Genomic DNA, 22,872 nt, shown 5'->3' on the forward strand with positions numbered 1-22,872 from the left:
TTTTAATATAGCGGAAACAGTGTTTTTCTTTTGAGTATAAACCAAATTTCCACCAAAATAATGAGACATTTCTGCTTCCGACAGATCAGGGGACATATAAGAGGACGCTACATTGTGAGAAAGGCAATTCAACGAGAAAGTCAGAAAGTAGATAGAACTCAACTGGGGAAGAGAAAAAGGTGCTGCTGAGTATAGGAGAGGAAAGAATTAGAGTTGAGGGTATTGGGGGTGCTAGAAGGTCCTGATAGGGGATAGAATGTGAAAAGAGGTAGGAAACATAGAAAAGAAATGTGTATAACAGGAAAGGGCCTGTAACAGCATTGCCAGCCGTGTTAAAGGAAGGTATGTAGATCTTTTAGTCCAAAGTTTGCCACTGGATAACATTTGAAAATAATCACACATCAGAGTGATTACCATTCCCACTTGAGTTTATACCATTGAGCCAGTTGTACAGTGAAGGTGCCTTGTTTCCCAGTTCAGGATGCAAGGTGGTAACCTATTCAACCACTCTGATGACACATAACAAAGCCAAGTGACAGTAACAAAACAAAAACATGAGTGAAGGAAAGTTACATGGCTCAAAACAGCCTGGAGTTAAAACTCCCCTCTGGGTCCTCCCCACCATTCTATGCAAAACAAAGAACTCTCTCGCCCCAATAAAAAAAATGGACCTTAAGTTTGATTATACCCAGCTCCCACCTGGTCCCAGCCTCTGGCCAATCTCCAGAATTCCTTGCCCCAGCCATTTAAGAGATAACTAACCTGAACAACCTTGGAGAAGAACAGGCCTCCTTAAGACAGTAGATTTCCACATATATGCCTATATATACTTACTTTTTTCTTGGATTAGTGCAACAGCTCACTAATCTGACTGCTGCCCTTCTTGCCTCATTAAAGATGATCTGTTCCTGTACTCGTTCTTTTTCCGAACCTCGCCTTCTCTAATTCCCTTACCCTACAATGAGCACCTAACATAACAAATGTCACAAAACTCCCAGAATCCAGCAATTTATTTTAGATAGAGCTTAAGCAGTCTCTCTAGCAGTGAATATTAATGAATGAATGAACAAATCTGCTACAAAAGAAAGTTCTGGAAAACTGCTTGGGGACCACTGACCATACAGCAAGCACCTTCCTCTGCACCACCCCACCTCACCCGCACAATCTGAAGAGCCCGAGGGCATGACTATACAGGCACAACCTGATGGACCAACAAAGATCACCCATGTCCCCTGGTTGCCACTCATTATGACGGCAAAACCCAAAACTTCTGTGAAAGAGATCTTAGGAACATCAGCTCCAAACCTTATTAAATGCTCAAAATACTGCCTTCCCAGCCTGCTGAGGATCCATGCTATAATGAAATTGTTCTACTAGAAGATAACTCACTGGCTTCCTATTCTACAGTCAGGTGAAACATGCTGCTTTTGCAGCTCCTGTCCTTCACTGGTCCTCTTTCTGCTTGCTCTCTGAGGCCACACATGCATGCAACCTGCACACACACAGTTTTGTTCTGTCTTTCCTTTAGTCTTCTGCTTTAAGGCTAAATAATCCCATTCTTTCAAACCGCCCCTTTTCTCCTCTGCTCTGCTTCTTGCTCAAGTTTCAGAATATGGTTCTGACCAGCACAAAATAGCACGGGTCTGCACAGCTCTTGTCCTGGACTTTGCTGTTGGTGGTCAAAGCTCAATTGCCCTTTCTGAGTGCTTTCCCCACCTCATTTGGTCCAAGTCAGCTTCCACTGTGTATCTTCCTAGTTCTGATGTTTACTTAAGCTTCTGACTATTCTATTTTGTATGTTTCCCCTGCCTTTCTTTTGGCATTTGAGTATTTCAATAACATACATTGAATGTTTCTTAATGGCCAGGAACATGTATTCATTCATTTAGCCTTCAAAACACTATGAGTTAGGTATTCCTATTATTCTTGTTTTCTCAGTAGAGGAAAGAGCTTGTACAAGGTTACATAGTAAGTGATGAAGCAAGAAATTGAACTCAGTCTGGTTGCAGCAGCTGCCCTATGAACCTGTTATGCTGCCTCCTAGTTCATTATCTAATATTTAAGGTCACTAGGCTAAGAAGACCAATCGGATCCAGCCCCACCATAATCCTCGCTGTGGCCTTACCAGTGGGTGATAATATTCTTGGTCCATTGATTAAGACTCTTCTCCTGGACTCTGTCCAGATGGGCAATACCAACATCTTCATAGTCTCCACCTCTTTTTCTTCCAAGTTTCTCTCACCTGCTAGTGAATGGCCAGTTCTTTCTCTAAATACATTGATAGATTTAACAGATCTACTCCTGGTCTAGCAGACTTTCTATCCCTTTAAAATAATTTGCATGTCTATACTAACATGTTTGAATTTTGTAGGTTAACACTCAGGAAACATTTTTCTTCTCAAAGGACACCTCATTTGCACTCCTGTGTACTATATCTGAATGAAATGCTAAGCTGTCTGATTATAAGATCATTTCATCTAGAAATTCTTTAGCTTGGTCCTTGAAGGGTGTCGTATTCCAGAAGGCCAGGGTTCTTCTAGATTTATTGATTAGAAAATGTCTTCCTTTCCTAGTGGTGACTGGCAGAAGAAACCATAAGCAAAGTAAAAGACAAGTCTCAGACTGGTAGACGTTATTTGCAACCCATATAAAGAACCAAAGATTAGTATACAGAATATCTAAAGAATTATGCCGATGATTTGAAAGAAAAAAAGAATACAGGCAACTCATTATAGGGAAAAGGGAAAGAGGTGTAGATATGAATAGATCATTCACCCAAGAAGAAACATGAATGGGCAAAGAGATGCTGCTGCTCCTTTTCACTTGTAATCAAGGAAATGCAAATGAAAACCCTGGGGAGATGCCATTTCACACCTCTCAGATTGGCAAAAGTTAGTAAATCTGATAAAACCAAGTATTGGTGAGGATGTGGGTAGAGGAACTCTCATCTTGCTAGTGATGGAATAGGTGTATAAACTGATAAAAATCACTTTGGAGAGCAGTTCGTCACAAGTGAAATAAAATGAAAATGTGTAAGCCCTTTACAACCAAGCATTTCTACTTCTAGGTGTCAACCATAGGAAACTTCCACACATGCGCGCAGGAGACTTCACTTGAACGTGGTTTCTAATAACGAAACTGTGGAAACCACCTAAAGGCCCATTGTTAGGAGAAATGGAGAATCAAACTGTTGTTTGTTCTCACAATAAACACTATGCACCTGGGAAGATGAATGAAGGGGACCTTCGTATATCCACATAAACACAATTTGAGTGAAAAAAGTTACAGAAGGGTGTATTAGTAAGATACTGTTTGTGTAAATTTTTAAAACAAAATCTAATGTACATTGTTATTTGTACCACTTACGTATGTTATAATAGGGTAAACATGTACACCAGAGAGAGATGCCTAACTTTAGGCAAGCGGCTGCCTCTAGATGAGCTCTAGTATATCTTCTTAGATTATGTATAGGTACAAGAAAACAGTTAAGTGAATAGAGCCCAAACATTTGATATCTGCACAATTTCGCTAATGGGTGCTTACTGCCTGTTACATTGTATTTTTGCTTTGTTGTATATTTGAACTATTTTATACCTAAAAGAAGAGTATATGTGGAATTACCAAACCAGAGTATAACTAACAGTTCACTGTTGCCCCTAGGATAGCTTGTATGGCTTACTAAAGCAAAAAAGAGATTCTGTGCATCATCGATACCTGTATCCAAACCATAATTAGAAACCTTTTCCAAAGCTCATCTTAGGATGGTTCTTTGTGCATTTCCTGGGCTAGAAGCAAAATTAATGAGGGTGAGATGCTTTGATTTCATTTTTTCTCCTTCTATTCAACCTGCTTTTGTACTGTTTTATCATCCATATTTCAGGCAGAGCTTTTACAGAGTATATGAATGTGTGATAGCTAGAAAACTAGTTTTTTAAGATGTTGGGTTTTTTACATCACATACTTTTGATGAGTAACAGCAGAATTTTTGCCCTAACTACATAGTAATGCCCATGTATGATGTGGTTTTTTTAATAACAGAAGACATCTCAGTAATTACCATTTTGCTTGGGCAAAATAAAATGCAAAATGAAAAGCAGTGTTTTAGCAGAGACAGTGCCTATGGAATAAAAGTCTACCAACTTGCATCGCCTCATGAAAAATACAGTTGATACTTCCATCACAATGCAGTTAGGATTAAATGATTTTAATGCATGTCAAGCACCCAGCACAGTAAAAAGCACATCAACAAATATATTTTATTCAATACCTTGCTTCCTACTCCCTTGCATGTGAACTTGAAGGGGCAAAATAGAAGTTTAGGACAAACCTAGCACTTCCTTTTTAGCATAGGGTCTATTGTGAAACCACCAGGAAACCAGCCCTCCACATCTTAAATTTGAAAATCACAACCGAACTGAGGCACTTAGAGGAATTATGTTCTCAACTGGGTCAAGTAGCTATGAAAAAGGACACTGTATCATCCATTGTGAGAGTTTCTATTCAGCCAAGCTGACATAATTCAGATTAGATGGTGAGATTCAATTGCTTTGTTCTGATCAAAAATACAAGTTTCTTTAGAAGTTTTTGGTGTTCTTTGGTGCCTGACATAAAAGACTCTCCAGTAAATGTCATATCTGTTGTGAATATTTTTCCCACTTTGTGCTTTAGCTTTTATTTTTGTTTACAGTTTTTGACACCCCCCAAAAATAATCTTTTTAAAGTCAAAACTATGCTTCTTTCCCTATGGTTATTTCTATTTTATTAACAGGGAGTCCTTTCCCTTCCACAGATGAGTTAGTGTTTTAATGCATTCATTATTTACATCTAACTCTGATCCACTTGGAATTTTTGAGGGTGTGATACAAGTTGTTGTTGTTCAGTTGCTCAGTCGTGTCTGACTCTTTGCGACCCTGTGGACTGCAGCACACCAGGCCAGGCTTCCCTGTCCATCACCATCTACCCTGTCCATCACCAGCCATGAGTTTGCTCAAAATCATGTCCATTGTCGATGCCATCCAACCATCTCTAAATTGGCTTTTTATTTTCTTTTAAATAAGCACAACACTATTTTCAATAAGTGCAGCACTATTTATGATTTCTTCCTTCCCCAATGCTTTTTGTGATGTCATCTTTATTTGCAGGGATTCTCTCTGAAGGAGGCAAGTGTATCAGTCACCCAGAAAAGTTTTAAACCCACTTTGCAAGATTCTTGCACATCGAGAATCTTGGGTTGCCCTCTGGTTTGTTCCTGCTTCTACCCTTTTGAGAGATTAATTTGGCATGTAATCTTCTCAGGTATCATTGAGGGTCTGCATAGAGATGTGAGCTCTGCTCCACTGATAAGTTTATCTTTGCATGTGCTCCATGCAGTGCCATCATTAATAAAGGATAAGAATAAAATTTAATATCTGGTAAAAGAAGTTTCCATTCATATTTCAAAAAACTAGAAAATAATTAGCCTGTTAATATGTTTCTGCAGAATCCAGGCTGCCTGTTCAGAAAACTCTATTTCATGCTGTTTTTCTCTTGTGGATAACTTTTCAGTAATGCTTTGCTTCACAGAGCTGTAATTATATTAGTTCTACTTTCATATCAGCAGGACTGAAGAATCTATTTTAAAAAGGTTGAAAATAAAACCTTCTGTACTAGAACATCATTTTCTTCTTCTGTTGACCTGATCTAAGAAATTCAACTGCCATCAAACCCAGCTCTGCACAGAATAACTTTTCCAAAACTAACGGCAATACTCAGCATTTAGGTCTTAATCTTGCAACCAGGCAGTTAATTTTGCCTTTGTTTGGTTTTGCATATGTGAGATATTATTTAGAGACTTGTTCTGAAGATCTGTTGCAAGGTGAGGATAAGTATATACTTCTGCATTTCCCTTTTCTGTATGCTTCCAGAACTAAACCTTGGCTTGGGGGAGCTAGGGACAGTATTTCAATAAGAAATAGAAGATTATATATAATAAATAGCTTCAAATTTGGTAAGTTTAGCAAGTTTTTCTAAAAATGTAGAAATATTCTACAGGATTCAGGTTACTGTAAGGTGTATAGGTTACTATAAGGATTCAGGTTACTATAACATCTGTTGTTATGAACTTATAGATTGACTTTTATCAAAATTTATTTTGACACAAATGTTATAGCAAGAATTGACTTGGTGTACTTTTTTATTCTTTGATAATGCCATTGTGCAGGGCTTTATAGGAATTGTCACATTTAATATAAATAATGAGAAAGCTTCTAGAATTATGAGTACGTATATGTTACTTTTAATGTTCCTTCAGTTCAGTTCAGTCGCTCAGTCGTGTCCGACTCTTTGCGACCCCATGAATCGCAGCACGCCAGGCCTCCCTGTCCATGACAAACTCCCGGAGTTCACTCAGACTCACGTCCATCAAGTCAGTGATACCATCCAGCCATCTCATCCTCTGTCGTCCCCTTCTTCTCCTGTCCCCAATCCCTCCCAGCATCAAAGTCTTTTCCAATGAGTCAGCTCTTCACATGAGGTGGCCAAAGTACTGGAGCTTCAGCTTTAGCATCATTCCTTCCAAAGAAATCCCAGGGCTGATCTCCTCTAGAATGGACTGGTTGGATCTCCTTGCAGTCCAAGGGACTCTCAAGTCTTCTCCAACACCACAGTCCAAAAGCATCAATTCTTCGGTGCTCAGCCTTCCTCACAGTCCAACTCACATCCATACATGACTACTGGAAAAACCATAGCCTTGACTAGGCGGACCTTAGTCGGCAAAGTAATGTCTCTGCTTTAGAATATGCTATCTAGGTTGCTCATAACTTTTCTTCCAAGGAGTAAGTGTCTTTTAATTTCATGGCTGCAATCACCATCTGCAGTGATTTTGGAGACCAAATGTTCCTTAACTAGAACTAATAATAGATAATGTAATTTAACCATTCAAACTGTATGTTTACAATAGAGACACATAGGGATATAAAATGTTTACTAACAATGTAGAAAAAATTTATTTTGAGAACATGAGAGGAAATCAGTATTGTCATACTTACTCAATTTCAGTTTGGTATTTGTTGAGGTTGTCAAAGCAAAGTAATAAAAAAATTTATAAGGTCCTACTGCATAGCTCTGGGAACTATATTCAGTATCTTATGATAAACCATAGTGGGAAAAGAATATGAAAAAGAATGTACAACTATACTTCAGTAAAATAAAATTTTTTTAAAAGAATATAAGGGCCCTTTCTCTTAGTTTACTCTCTAGTTATTTTTTAATGTACATGAAAATTTCAGAATTTGCTCTTTTTAATTGTATTCTACAGGTTTTCTGTATTGTTATGAAATATTTTCAACACTGAGATATATACCAAGAATAACATAACACTCATGTACCACCACACAGGCTTAAGGAACATTATTAGTGATTTGCCATGTTTGCTTCGAATCTCTCCAGATGTAACCATTAACTTCAAATTGGTGTATATGTTTGTGTTACCACATATGTTTTATATTTTTATTGCATATGTATAGATCTGTAAAGAATTTGAACATGGTTTTGTATTTTACATACATTATTTCTGATGCTAGATACCCTTTGCAGTTTTTGTTTTTTATTCAATGTTATTTTTGAGAATTCTCCATGTTGATGCATGCAGGTGTAGTTTATTTCTCCATTCCTTTGCTGATGCATACTCATACTTAGGTTGTTTCCATTTGTTTAGTATTATGAGCAGTAGGTCAGTGAGCATCTTTACATGTGTTTTACGTATATGTTTCAGTGCTTCTGTAAGATGTATACCTAGCAGTGAACTTGCTGGCTCATAGGGTATATGCATCTTTAATTATACTTTACCAAACTGTGTGGTCCAAGATGGCTAAATTGCTAATAAATCTGTTTTAAGTAAGTTGCAGTCTTAAGTCCTGTTGCTAGGCTATTGAATTTTAGCCCATCTATTGTTTGATTTTTACTGTACAGTATTTAAATTCTTTCTATTTTATCTAAGAAGTGATAGATAATAGGTTGATTTCAGATTTGTTAGAATTTTATTAATTATCATTTTATCTGTTGATAGGCTTAGACATAAATGAATACAGTGGCAAATTATACAAGCTTTTCAAATGACAATGAACATATATTTTCTGACATTTTAAGTCAGTCCTGAAATCAGTTAACTGTTAAACACACTTTAAATTAGTATTAGGTACTTGATTTTGAATAATTGCTTTAGTGACTTGAGAAATTATGACGTTTTCTTTCATTATTCTATAGTCAAAACCATAAATTTCAGTAAATTTTATAATCTATGTTAACAGCATTAGCCTAACAATATATTTGTAAAAGATTTTATATACAGATGTACTCTAGTGATGACTGTGAGCTTACTCTTGAAATATATTACAATTAAGCAAATGAAATATCACAGATAAGCAAAGAACTTCAGGAAGACCTGAGCTTTGTTTCATGATTTTTTGTTCTTCAGGGAATTAGGCTGCATTTTATCACTTTTTCATATGTTCAACATAAGTGCTTTAAGAAGTAGTCTGAATTTTAGCCACGGCAGATGTATCATGTAGGGAATATCCTGGTTTAAATTCTGAAGTACTTTCACTCCTGCTCGCTTCCCCTTGAAATCGTCTAGAAAGAAGCTGGCACATTATCTTGCGAATATTACTGGACATCAGGAAATACATGACTGGATCTAAACAGCTGTTAAAAGATGAGAAAACCAGCATGATCTCATTGGTTTTGTGAACGATTTCCTTCCAATAGCAAGATGACACATTTAGCTGTGAAGAAATATAGACAAATCGGAAGGCGTGGTAGGGAACAAAACATACAGTAAAAATGATAAGCACAATGAAGGAATTACGGGCAGTAGTGGCATATTTACCAGAATTCGGAAATTTTGACCTCCTTTTAGAAATCCTCAATAGATTCTTGCCAATCTTAATATATGAAAGGATGATTAGTAGGAAAATTAGCCAGAACATTACCACAAGAACATAGTTAAAAATTGCTTCTCCTTTTGCATTGAGCTTATCTCTGTAATGGAAGCACATCGTGGAATTATGACCTCCTTTCTTAAGGGTTAAAATAATCATAGTTAAAAATCCAGCAAGAGCAACTATCCATACTATACAGCAAACATAAATACTCTGCTTGGTTGTTATTGCCTTCCGTTGTTGGATAGACCGATTAATTTTGATGTAACGATCCAAACTGATGAATCCAAGCAAAATAATGCTAATATACATGTTCATATAAAATAGTGTTCCCACAACCTTGCAAAGAATCACACCTAGTGTCCACTTGTTTTGATTAATGTGATACATTATTCGGAAAGGGAGGCAGAAGATAAGTAAGAGGTCTGCAATGGCTACATTGAGTAGGTAAATCTGAATGGAATTTCTTTTGCGGTGGATACCCAGGAATACATAGAGGGCAATTATGTTTCCAACCAGCCCCATGATGAAGATAACAGAGTAGAATGTTATTAACACAGTGGAGAGTAATTTTTCATCCATGGAGCAGGCAGTGAAATTTGATGCTCCTGAGAAGTTGTGTGGCGATTGGACGCTATAATTAAAGTGCACTCCTTTGGAGGAGTAAGACCAGCTGCTGACTGAAGTTGTCATCATCGTCACCATCTGACTTCTCATTCTCTTCTGTAGGAATCAAAAAATGAAGGTGCTAAAAGGACATGTTCCTTGAGTGTAGCTTTTATGTCCTCAGATGTTTCCTACAACAGAATGCCAAACATTGAGTGAGTCGTCTGTTACATTTGTAACAATTACTTTAGCTCAAAGCACAAATAGTAAAGGATTGATTTTTCAGACATTGGAAGAAACCTTTCTTTTATCCTACTTTGGACCATGTGGATATCTGCAAAATCTACGCAGGAGCATTATGGTATCACAAGACAAGCAGCACATAGTGTAGAAGCTGTTGGAGCATCCTGCACTAACCTTTTCTATCCTATGGTCAGTGTTCAAGGTCTGTTGTTGTTACATTAAAATCAACTGAACTGTGAACTTGTCTTTTCTTGGGGAAGCTGGGATGGGAATAGAAATGGAGATAGAGATGACAGCTCATATTTTTCAAAGATGAGTTGTCAGTTTCCCTAAAGTGAAGACATGAGTGAGACATGAGTGAACTGAACCCACTGCTGACCCCTGTCCAGTCTCCTGCCGTGACTCTGTCCCTCATAGATGGCATTCATTCATTCATTTTGGCACCTATTGCCATGTAATATGTGACAGACTGTGGCAGTCTCTCATTCCACAGTGGGAAGAGAGGTGTGTTAGTTGCTCAGTTGTGTCTGACTCTTTGCACAAATAGTAGATGATTGATTTTTCAGACATTGTGAAAAATGTCCAACTGTGACCCATGGACTGTAGCCCACCAGGTTCCTCTGTCCAAGGAATTCTCCAGACAAAATACTAGAGTAGGTTGCCATCCCCTTTTCCAGGGAATAGAGGAAAGGGTCGTAAATTTCTTTTTCAATCTAATACCTCATTGAAGGTATTAAAATCACTTGCCTACAGGGGTGTGCAATTAATGTAACAGACCAATAGAGCACAGCACTTACCTGGTTAGGTAGACTCGCAACATTTGCACAGGAGAGCAAAGTAACCAAACAAAACCAAGACAGGTGATGATGGCTGCCAGAGAGTCAGATTGGAGCATCCACTGACCTAGAAGCATAGAGTGGCAATGTAAATAGGAAAGAGGACATGCAATCCAACATTTTGAAAGCAAGTACCTGCAGTTGACATAGTCTGTGGGCTAGGGCATTTGGGACTGTTGGTAGTGTGTGAATTCCACTTGTCTGTGGCAGCAGACAATGTTAGCAATGCTATTTGTTACCTGCTCTTTGTTTGGCATTGGCAGCTCTGAAGAGCTCAGTCTGAGAGGTCATCATAAAGAGAAGATGAGAGGATAGGATTCTAGGGGGTCTCATCACTGACTCAATGGACGTGAGTCTGAGTGAACTCGGGAGTTGGTGATGGACAGGGAGGCCTAGCGTGCTGTGATTCATGGGGTCGCAAAGAGTCGGACACAACTGAGCAACTGAACTGAACATCACATCTCTTTCTTAGAATGACTGCCATACTTCATTACAGAAGCTTCTTAGCAGGTGTAACAGACATATGCAGGGTCTCATATCAAAATGAGACCTAACTAACTCTGTGACCTTCAGTCAGTAAAATAACCTTTTCTAAGCCTTAGTTTTTTTGTTTGTAGAAATCAAAGAAATGCATTCTACAAACAACAAAACTGTTCTTTTGTTTACCTTGGCATATACAAGTGTTCAGTGACGGATTTAAAACAACACCTTTTGATTTATTTCATTTTGGTGAATATCTCGTGCTAAGTCGCTTCAGCCATGCCTGATTCTTTACATCCCTATGGACTATAGTCTGCCAGTCTCCTCTATCCATAGGCTTCTCCAGGCAAGAAGGCTGGAGTGAATAGCCAGGACCTTCTCCAGGGGATCTTCCCAACCCAGGGATGGAACCTGCATCTCTTATGTCTCCTTCATTGGCAGGCAGGTTGTTTGCCACTGTTGTTGTTCAGTTGCCCAGTCGTGTCCGACTCTCTGTGACCCCATGGACTGCAGCATGGACCAGGCCCCTTTGTCCCTTACCATCTCCCGGAGTTTGCTGAAGTTCATGTCCATTGCATCAGGGATGCCATCTAGCCATCTCATCCTCTGACACCCTCTCCTCCTTCTGCCATCAATCTTTCCCAGTATCAGGGACTTTTCCCATGAGTCAGCTATTCACATCAGATGACCAAAATACTGGAGTTTCAGCGTCAGCATCAGTCCTTCCAGTGAGTATTCAGAGTTGATCTCCCTTAAGATTGACTGGTTTGATCTCCTTGCTGTCCAAGGGACTCCAGCACCATAGTTCGAAGGCATTAATTCTTTTTGCGCTCTGCCTTTTTTACAGTCCAGCTCCCACAATGGTACGTTACCACTGGGAAGACCATAGCCTTGACTTTATGGACCTTTGTCACCAGAGTTATGTCTCTGCTTTTCAACACACTGTCTAGGTTTGTCATACCTTTCCTGCCAAGAAGCAAATGTTTTCTGATTTCATGGCTGCAGTCACTATCCGCAGTGATTTTAGAGCCCAAGAAGAGGAAATCTGTCACTGCTTCCACCTTTTCACCCTCTATTTGCCATGAAGTAATGGGGCCGGATGCCATGATCTTAGTTTTTTTAATATTTAGTTTTAAGCCAGGTCTTTCACTCTCCTTCTTTACCCTCGTCCAGAGACTCTTGAGTTCCTCTTCGCTTTCTGCCATTAGAGTGGTATCATCCGCTTATCTGAGGTTGTTGATGTTTCTTTACCCCTAGCACCTCCTAAATACTGCTTGTAAAATGAAGGTGAATATGACAGAGACCCTGCTCTCGGAAAATATCTTTGCAAGAGTGTGCATTCAAACTTTGAATGCTGTAAAGTAGATTTGAATTACCATAATTCATTTCCTGATTTGACATTATACACAGAGAAAAACATTTGAAAAAACTTAGCCCTTCTTAAAACTCTACCCGTAATTTCATCCAGAAGAAACCATTTTAGTAGAGGATGAAATTCCAGTTTAAATTTTTGTAAAGAGGGAAATTGAATCCTCGGAAGGGGAACTGACTGGTGAAAAGGAAGTTATGTAACCCCCAGTGACAGCCTGTGCCCAGAGTGCAGGGCTCAGAACAACAGAGGGAGGGAGGCAAGAGGACCGAGTCCAATCTTTTGTGTGTCTCAACTGCAGGGAGCCAGATTTCACAAAGTTGTTAGAAAGTTACAGGTGTGTTTCTGATCAGCTGAAATTCTAAAAAGGAAGAGGCAATCTAGGAAGAATGTCAGGCTGCCAAAAATGGAGCTGAGCATGCAATGTAGATTACCAGGAAGAGAAGGGCCCCTGGAGGGGGACCTGTGTTGTGTGGTCACATAGGGAGATGACTGAGGCTCAGGTAGAAACAGCTCATGGCCACTGATGAAAGTGAGCTGAGGCATGACAGGTGATGTGATTTTGAGAGCTCAGATAGCTGAAATAACTTTGAAAACTGTAGAGGGTTTTTTTTTTTTTCCTTTTCTTTTCTCCATTGCTATATTTTAAACTCCATTAGAGGGCGACAGAGGATGAGATGGTTGGATGACATCACTCATTCAATGGCCGTGAACTTGGGCAGACTCCAGGAGATGGTGAGGGACAGGGAAGCCTGGCGTGCTGCAGTCCATAGAGTTGCAAAGAGTCGGACACTACCGAGCAACTGAACAACAGAGTTAGGAAACAAGTCTGCTTAATTTGCCTCTGTATACCAAGTGCTTAGCACAATAAATGCTGTTGAATGAAAGAGGGGATTTACTCAAAAAGTTTGTGAAGTCCTACATGTGGATATTAAAATCAACTGTTTAAGTACAGGAAGGGCGTTAGCTCCGTTAACAGAAACACAGTTGTAGTTGACTGCAGTTGCCATACCCATTGTGTGATGTGGCTGCAACAAAAACTAACCTGTCCTTGGTTGACTTCATGCCTATGGAGTGTCTTAAATGAAGGCTGTCCTACGAATCCAGTTCTGTCCTCAGCTGGTAAGGTCTGACCCTGAGTACAGGGTTTCATCCTCAGCAGCACACTAAGAAAAGGCCACAGAGCCAGTGGGGGTCGGGGTGGGGAAGAGCAAGGAGCAAGTGGAAGGGAACAGGAGCCTGAAGATGGGAATGCGTTCAAGGCCGTGGAGAAAAGGACTGCACCTTGTGTTGTATGTCTCCCGAAAGCAGAACAAGGACCAGTGAGTAAAAATGCCAAAACAGATGTCTCCTTTTAAGGAAATACTTTTTTAGAATGAAACCATCTATCTTGGGAAGTAGTAAGGGTCTTACCACCAGAGATTTTTTTGAGACTACCATGATTGGGTACTTTGTAGAAGGGACTCTCAGTAAGTCTCAGTCCTGGCTATGTATTAGAATCCTCTTGATGGCTTTTTAAAGATACCAGTGCCTGGCCCCCTCCCTAGATCTTCTGATTTAATTGGTCTGGAATGGGCTCCAAGCAATGGTTTCCTCTAAAAGCTCCTCAGGACATTCTAATGTACAGTCAGAATTGAACCCTCAAGCTAGATGACTGAACCGGTAAGTAATATTTATTTAGCATTTGCTGTGTACCAGGCAGTGTGTTAATAAGCGTATTTATATTATTTCATTTACATAATCCTTATAATGACTTTGTGAGGGAGGTGTTAATGAAAAATAAAGATGTTCATGATTGCTACCCATGACCACAGATCCATCTGACTTTCAGAGCCAGTGATCCGTTTCACCAAACCTCGCTCCTCCTAATCCCAAATGATCTGCATTTTCTTTATCAATGATGAGTTCTGTCAGCAATACTTTGATATGATTCCTTTAACATTATCCACACTAGCAATTTTAAGGAAAGATTATGTCACCTAAATTTACCTCTTTGGAAAAGGTACTAATCTTTTTGTTTGCTATGTTCATGAAAATAAGTAAGTCAGTCCAGAGTTTGCTGAAATTCTCAGAATGCTGAACAGATTTTCCCCCAAAGTATATCTTTCAAACTTATTTCTAGGCCTGATAGCCATGATCAAGATGTTTCTAGAAGACCATTTAGCACAAAGCCTGAAACCATTCGCCTCAGCTCCAGTCTGCAGATAAAATAAATAATAACTGAGTAAGATCACCAATAAGCCTTCCTTGTTTTGCTGCACTTTCAAGCTCAAAGAGAACAATGTATTTTTTTAATAATAATAATATCCATCATTTAGAAGCCTATATTGAATGGCTAGTGTTGTCGTTTATTAATGCATTAACAGATACGATTCCATTTTGAACTTAATGGCTGATTTCTGTCTCCTTTATAATGTGCCAGTCATTTTCTATTCCCAAGGACATTTACTGATGTTTTCAAAACTACTTACTTGATTTGTTAAGAATGGCCAGTGAAGATAAACAAATCACTACATTCACAGAGTGGACCAATTTCCCAGTGGATATGAGTTGTGACTTGTGTGATGTGGTCACTGTGGTTTTTTGATAGTAGATGGTTAATGGTTTTTAATGGTATTACTTGACAAATCCTGACGTTTGCAACCCTGTTATTACTGCTGCATTGTACCCACTAGCACCACCTTTCTGTGCCAGTAATTTTTCAACTGGCTGCTATAGGAACTTCTATACTCGGGCAGGACCCAAGATTCCACTGTAGCCTCCAATGAGCAAAAGCTTTTTAAATGCAGTTTGGGGGGACTTCTCTGGTAGCACAGAGGATAAGAATCCACCTGCCATTGCAGGGGACATAGGTTCAATTCCTAGTCCAAGAGGATTCCACATGCCACGGGGCAACTAAACTCATGCCCTACAACTACTGAGCCCACACTCTAGCGCCCCCGAGCCGCAACTCCTGAGCCCGTATGCCACAAATACTGAAGCCTGCCCACTCCAGGGCCCGCAAGCCACAACTACTGCGTGCTGCAACTACTGCCCATGTGCCTAGAGCCTGTGCTCTGCAACTACAGAAGCCACTGCAATGAGAAGCCCACACACCACAGTCAGAGAAAGCCCACACAAAACAACAAAGACCCAGCACAACCAAAAATAAGTGTTAAAAAATAGTTGAAGCTTTTCAGAATTTATAGTTAACAAAATATCAGTGAAAATTATTTCCCATATAATAAATTCATGTATAAAAATGCAGTTTGGTTATGTTTGTGAAAACATCACATAGAAAATACATACCTATTTGGCAGTGCTATCAGCCTTTCACATTTGTAGTTTGACGTGATATCCACTGAATCATTCAGGCCATGCTTTAAAAATTGCACTAATTGCCGCATACAAAATGAAAATTAAAAAGCATGTCATTTTGGAAAGAATACTATTAGTAGTACATAAGGTTTTGTTATCAATTTAACTGTGGTTAAAACATTTTTTAAAATTTAAGTGCATTGACTAAAGTGTATTTTGCTTTTTCTTTTCTCCAATATTCACCATAGTAACCTCTGAAACATGAAACTTAAATTTTAATTGATCTGGTAATGACCATAAAATAGAAGCCATATAATAAAGAAAATACTATCATTAAAAGTAGGGAGTCAGCATAACTTAAAAGGTACTTATGAAAATAAAGTGTGTTACATATAAAAATAACTTTTATTAAATTCAAGTAGATCTGCAAGTCTTTGTCCAGGATACAAAACATAGTACAAACAATGTGACCATATTGATAGTATGGTCTTAAACATCGCATATCCTAAAGAAGATACGGCCTCATTTTAAGTCAAGGCAGTGGTATCGTTCAAGCAGTTTACTCAGAGTTCTGGAAGCAAAGCATTGCTAGTCACCCATGAAGCAGGTTTCATTTTTATTATTCAGATCATCAAAATGTAACTTCAAAAAGGATCATTTATGCAGTTGAAATCAAGGCATACTCACAGTTCAGGCTCTCCTGAAGTAACAGGAGCTGATCCCCAAGCTTCCCTACACAGACTTGTCTTGGTGTGTCAGCTGGGTTCCTCCATCCGGTTGTGGTGCAATTGGTTGGGTTTGTCTTTTTTAATATATTTGAATGTGGTAATAGGTGTATTTTTCTCCTTTCTTTTTTCAATATGACAACCCTTAGACTCCCTGTGAAAATATTAAAAACTTCACCACTATGCAAAACTTTTATCTTTAAGCTCAATCAACACTTAACTTTAGGAAATTGCTTATATCTTTTACATGAATACCTTCTACCTTGACAATTATGAAAAGTTTTCCCTCCTCCCCCCCAAATAAAGAAGTCTATAAATTCTAAGCTAAAATATTCATTTTCTGTTTTTCCTAAGTAATGATATGTAATATGCTGTCTGGATCTTTAAAGCATAAGCATTTAATTTCTCTTTCTGGATTCATTTTAGAAACTGGCAATCAACATAAAATAGCATTCCTATATTGCATTATAGTAACATGAGTAATGAATCATTTTATTATTTAAAGTGTTACTTAGTGTATTTTATGTATTCCCTTAATTAAGACCTTGGATTTATTTTCTAACAATCTTATAATTTTAGGATTAGATGAAATTTGTAATAGTATTCTCTCCTTGATAAACTCTCCCAAGTAGATTGAAATATCTCCTATATTTTAAAGAAAATAGTAAAGTTACTCTGCAGGGAGTGTTTAACCACTATATGTCCATCTTAACTGCTGGCCCTGCAGTTTAATCACATTTCCCCTTTTTTGTTGTTGTCATCTGAAGGGAAGAAAAGTTAGTTCTTATCCTCCCCACAATTATTGCCCTGCAACTCTGTTTATTTTGCACTAAATAATATTTAACTCATTGGGCTTTATCTAACAATTCTAATTATCTTGGAGTACATTCTCTCTCCTAAACATCATATTCTCCAGTGCTCTTAGTTTGTTATAAATTTGACACATGGGAGAGAATATTTTTAAATTGCTAGAATAAAAACATTTTGTAGCTCTTACTTCCCCCTAGAACTTCTGAGAAGGGAGATCATTACTGTATTGGTCTAGGAGGAATTTCGTATGGGGAAGGCAGGTGTAAAAAAGCACATAAATTAACTACCTTAACTATTTTTAAATGTATAGTTTAGTGGTGTTAAGTATATTTATATTGTGCAAATATATTGTTATATTTATGCTGTATAAGTATATTTACATTCTTCAGTGGTGCTAAATATACTTATTGTTATGTTTTTATCTAGAAATTTTTCATCTTGCAGAACTGAAATTCCGTGTCCACTAAACAAGAACTCCTCCTCTCTCTACCCCCACCCTTGGCAACTACCTTTCTACTTTCTGTGATTTTCAATACTCTAGATAATTCATCTGAGTCAAATCATACAGTATTTGGCTTTTTATGCCTGGCTTATTTTGTTTAGCATAATATCCTTGAGGTTCACCCATGTTGTACCATATGACAGACTACTTTTTAAAGGTACATAATATTCCACTGTATGTATAGACCACATTTTCTTTATCCATTCATCTGTCAGTGAACATGCTTCCACCTCTTGACTATTGTGAATAATGCTGCAATAGACACAGGTGTACAAATAGCTTTTCAGAATCCTGGCAGGAATTTTTTAATGACTAGTGTTTATTATATGTTCTATTTCATAAAATCAACTATAAATTTTTTATTGTAGTAGCTATTTTTCCACACCTAAGCCATCCCCTTTTCAAAACACTAATTATGTTTCAATCTTCAGTTCCCTAATGACCCTACTGTGACCCAGTTTTGAGTATAAGCTTTTCTTAGTTCTTCCTTTGTATGAGCCTTTTTCCTGTTCATTCTGAGCTTTCTGCTTTTTGTCTCGGTGTTCTTAGCTTATTCCCATACATCCTCTTCCGTTCATCCTTCCCCTTCCTTGAACTTTGTTGCTATCTTAGCTCTTTATACAAAAGATAAAAGTAGAAAAGAAGAAATAAACAGATACGCTGGTTTCTGCTCTTACTGATATCACCCACCTGGCTCTCTTTATCTAAATCCCAACCCTGGTTAAATTCAGCTGACCTCCCATTCCAGGCCTGAACCCCACCAGCTAAAATGAGGACCACTGGGTGTAAACACAGAATAGTGTTGATGGGTCTTGCTTTAAACTCATGACCACACACCTTGAGTGGGCTCCTATGCTGCCAGCAGTCCTGCCCTATTTCCTTAGTCTGGGGCTTCTCAAAGCATGGGTTCCCAGACTAGTAGCATCAACGTCACTCAGGAACTTGTCAGAAATGCATGGTCTTAACCTCATCCCAGACCTTATGAGTCAGAAACTTGGGGGGATGTAGGCCAGCAACTCTATATGATACTAAAGTCTGAGAACCACTGTCTTAGTTCATTTTCCTATCCTTTGAAAATACTTTTTCACACCTTCACTCTTCTCATGCTGCCAACAGCCCCCTCTCCTTCCCCACTGTCAATTGCTGATCACTTTTTATTTCAAGTAAATGGAAAATAGAAGTGCTCAGAAGAGAACTTCCTCATCTTCTAACATTCACATCTGCCTGCATCTACAGGTGCCTCCCTCACTGTCACTAGGGCCAACCCCCTTCCCACTTGTACACTACATCCGATCCCCTTTCTTTTCTGAGGTCATTTTTTTCCTTTCTATAGGATCTTTCCCACCAGCATGCAAATGTCTGTCTTTAAAAAACAAAACAAAATTTCCCTGAAGATGTCGATGTAGTGACCTAATGCATACGGTGTTATGTGAAAACTTTGAGTATGTGTATGCATTGTCTCATTTTCAAAACGAAACAATGGAAGGATAAACCAAAAACTGATACACATGGTTGCCAATGAAGAGGGAGAGACTGGGCTTGAGGGGAGGGAACAAAAGGTAGGCCTCTCTGAAAGGTATTTGTTTATGGTTGGGCTTCCCTGGTGGCTCAGACAGTAAAGAATCTGCCTGTTATGCAGGAGTCGAGGTTTGATCCCTGGGTCGGGAAGATCCCCTGGAGAAGGAAATGGCAACCCACTCCAGTATTCTTGCCTGGAGAATCCCATGGACAGAGGAGTCTGGCAGACTACAGTCCATGGAGTCGCAAAGAGTCGGACACGACTGAGCAACTAACACAGTTGCCTTTGAAACTTTATGTACATGTTTTGTATAATTAGAACACCAAATTAAGTCAAAATCTAGTTAAACAAACTCACTCCACTATGTAACAAACTGAAAGTAAAACCACAAGGAGAATTATTTTAAGTGACTTTAAAATAGGGTTACAGGTAAAGTATTATACAAGGAATTGCAGGCACCTTTCACTCAGATTCCCCATATGTGAACATTTTACTGGTGAAATGATGTGGTTTGTTTTAAAAGACTTCAGCAAAAATATGATAACAATAAATGGTTGGAGATAGATAAAGCAATAATGACAGAATGTCAATAATTGTGAAACTGCCTGATTTGTACATGAAGGTTTTGTTAATTTGGTTTCTCCACTTGTAAATATTAAAACGTTAAAGAAACTTCCTTGGCTTCACATTCTCTTCTAGCTACATCCCATTTTTCTAATCCTACTACAGTAAAGTTTTGAAAGATATCTGAATTTACTATTTCCACATCATCTCTTCCTATTCTCTCTTGAACATAGTTCAGTGGGGATTTTTGTCTCTGTTATACCACCAAATGGCAACCCACTCCAGTATTCTTGCCTGTAGAACCCCATGGACAGAGGAGCCTGGCAGGCTACAGTCCATGGGGTCACAGAGAGTTGGACATGACTGAGCGACTTCACTTTCATACCACGAAAATCCTTCTTATCGAGTTCATCAGTGAATTTCAAGTTGCCAGATATCATCATCAATTCTCACCTTTAATGACTTCTTAGTAGCCTTCCAGGACACCCGTGTCTTCTGATTTTCCCCTTGCTTCACTGTCCAGACATTTTGTTTCCTTTGCTAGATTGTTCTCATCTTCCTTGCCTCAAATACTGGTGTGTACCAGGGCTCAATTCTCTGACCTCATCTTCTCTATTAGTAGTTCACTCCCTAAGTGATTTCATTCATTATCTTGGCTATAAATATTATGTACATGCTTTTGATCCCCAATTTATATCTCTAGTCCCAGCCTTCCCTTGCCTGTCTTACATGACCTCACACTCAATTTGTGTGAAACCAAATTCTTGACCCCTCTTTCATATTTCTACTCCTGTGTTTCCCAAATTCAGTAAATGACATCCTCATTTTCACTCAGTTGCTCAGGACAAAAACCTAATTACCATACTTGACCTATCTCTCTCTTTCACACTTCATATCCAGCAGCAGTTCTTGTCAAATTTACCTTCAGAACATACCCTGAATGTGACCACTTTTTACCCTCCCGGCCTCTATCACTCTGGTCTAGTCCAAATCACCATCTTCTCTTGCCTGAACACCCACAGAAGCCTCCTACCTGGTCTCCTTTCATCCATTCTTGCGCCCTTGCCATTTCTTCTCCCCGCAGCAGCTCAAGTGATCCTTTCCAAACCTAAAACTCATCTTCATGCTCTCCTGCTCAAAACCTCCCAATGGTTTCCCATCTTGCTCAGCCTAAAACCCAGAACTCTGTCCTTGACTTCAAAACCCTAGACAATAGGGTCGTTGATCATCTAAATCTCATTTCCTACCACTCTTACCTTTGTTCATTCCTTTCCCAACACACTGGCTTCCTCACTTTTCTCCAAACATAGCAACCCCCTTTGTGCCTCTGAGCTTTTCTACATAGTATGCTCCACACCAAGATCTTACCTCCATGTGACTTTCTGCCGCTTCATTCTGGTGTGTGTTCACCTATTACCCTATTAGAGAGGTCTTCTCTGACACTCCTTGTCTTACTAAATAGCAGCTCCCTAGTCTCCAAACCTGTAACACCTACCTCCTCACCAGCTTAATTTTCCCTCCCTAGCACTTAACATTACTAGAGTCTTCTATTCATTTACGTATGTTGGTTTCTTTGTTTATTCTTTATCTTAAGTTCCAATTTTATGACTTATCTCACTAAAGGGTTTGTTGAGAGTGACTGAATCCACACCCTGTTGGATAAATCTCAGTGTAACATTAACTTAAGCATAAATATAGTCAAGAAACTATAAAGTGTATGCCCTGAGATTCAAATTTAAGCTTCTACTACTCCTTCCTAAGAAGGTAATGATGACACTGGCCAGGAGACCCTGTCTGGGTCTAGTCTGTATTTTCTTCTTCTGCATCAGGCCTGTCCTTTTCTAGGCTTGTTCATTTGCCATGCCCTACACTAGATCTCTTATCATTGATCTCTGTTTGAACCAACTGAAAGTTCGCATTGAGAGAGAGCACTCTGTCAGTTGGTTTCTGTAGAGGTTTGCCTGTCCTTCCATAGACCCTACCAGCTACTTTGTGTCTTCCTGCAGTTTGCTCACCATCCATGTACACTTGCTTTTTCTCTCCTCTTTCTCTCACTCATACACACATTTATACTCAAGGGCTCATTTTTCTTTGTGCTACACTCTATTGTAAAGGTCTTTAAATACCCTTGGACAAAAAATAGCTTCTAAAGTATAAAAGAATCCTTCCCACTTTTGTATATCCATCATCAAACATCACTGGGTGTACCAGCTCAGAATTTTATTGTATGGGTCTCTTCATGCCCACTGTCATGTAGGCTAAACCTGAACTAAAACTGGGTCATTTTATATCTGATCAAGTGTGGGAGAGAATAAAAAATACCTTTATCTTCCAAGCCTGAAGAGGCTTGCCTTTTTCACTAAACCCATATTTTAAGAGCAGGTCATACATATGTAATGTTAGTCACAGAGAGGAGCATAGTATTTGAGCAGAGACCAAAGTTCCCTACAATTAAATGCCTTCCTGACACCAGCCCCAACAAGGTCCCAGAAAAAGGCATATGCAGGAGGACTAGGTCCTATAAAGAGACTCTCACTGTAACCAAAAATCATATGATTCTTAGACAGCCCTGGTCAAGCAGCTGCTCCTCGGGGCTGGGTGGGGAGGTCTTTACCCTGGACTAGAGGCCAGCCCAGTAGTCTCCTTCCCCCCTTCTCTTTTCTCACTTCCCCTTCCCACAGAAAAGAAGGGCACATCCAGAGAAGAGACCCCAGGAAGGAAGAGCATTGAATTCCCGAGGAGAAGGGCTCAATTAGAGTCATTAAATCTTACTTGGGAGTGGAATGAATAAAGAAAAATAGGATGGTGGGAGAGGGGGCAGAAAAGGGGTCATCAACATCCCCTAAGGGCCAAGATACAGTGGCTCTGTAGATAAAGTCAGATTTCAGGAAACTTAGGTGTAAAATATACTTTTCCTTAAACAAATGTAGGCTGTCACTCAGTGAGGGAAAATATTGCATGAAAAGGCAGAAAACACATCTGTCTGTCTGTCTTGAACATCCATTC

General features: G+C 39.0%; 2 protein-coding genes across 11 annotated transcripts in view; one reads left to right on the plus strand and one right to left on the minus strand.

Moving 5' to 3' along the window:
* The window catches only part of CASK (calcium/calmodulin dependent serine protein kinase), a 392,189-nt gene that overhangs the window by 235,639 nt on the left and 133,678 nt on the right, over positions 1-22,872 (plus strand). The window lies entirely within an intron of this gene.
* On the minus strand, positions 7,993-15,829 carry GPR34 (G protein-coupled receptor 34). Of its 2 annotated transcripts, XM_040266163.1 has the most exons (3): positions 15,738-15,829; positions 10,562-10,667; positions 7,993-9,712 (listed from the first exon to the last, which is right to left on the minus strand). In XM_040266163.1, exon 3 carries the CDS (start codon positions 9,630-9,632, stop codon positions 8,502-8,504), a length of 1,131 nt encoding a protein of 376 aa, XP_040122097.1. In that variant the 5' UTR covers positions 9,633-9,712; positions 10,562-10,667; positions 15,738-15,829; the 3' UTR covers positions 7,993-8,501. The 2 variants fall into 2 exon arrangements, with proteins under 2 accessions (XP_040122097.1, XP_040122098.1); XM_040266164.1 differs by lacking the exon at positions 10,562-10,667.

The sequence above is a fragment of the Oryx dammah genome, unplaced genomic scaffold (assembly GCF_014754425.2).
Source record: "Oryx dammah isolate SB20612 unplaced genomic scaffold, SCBI_Odam_1.1 HiC_scaffold_23, whole genome shotgun sequence".
NCBI classification, from domain to species: domain Eukaryota; kingdom Metazoa; phylum Chordata; class Mammalia; order Artiodactyla; family Bovidae; genus Oryx; species Oryx dammah.

What these genes read in the sequence shown, in the direction of transcription:
- GPR34 (XM_040266164.1), bottom strand. Translation starts at nt 9,632, where the DNA reads ATGAGAAGTCAGATGGTGACGATGATGACAACTTCAGTCAGCAGCTGG.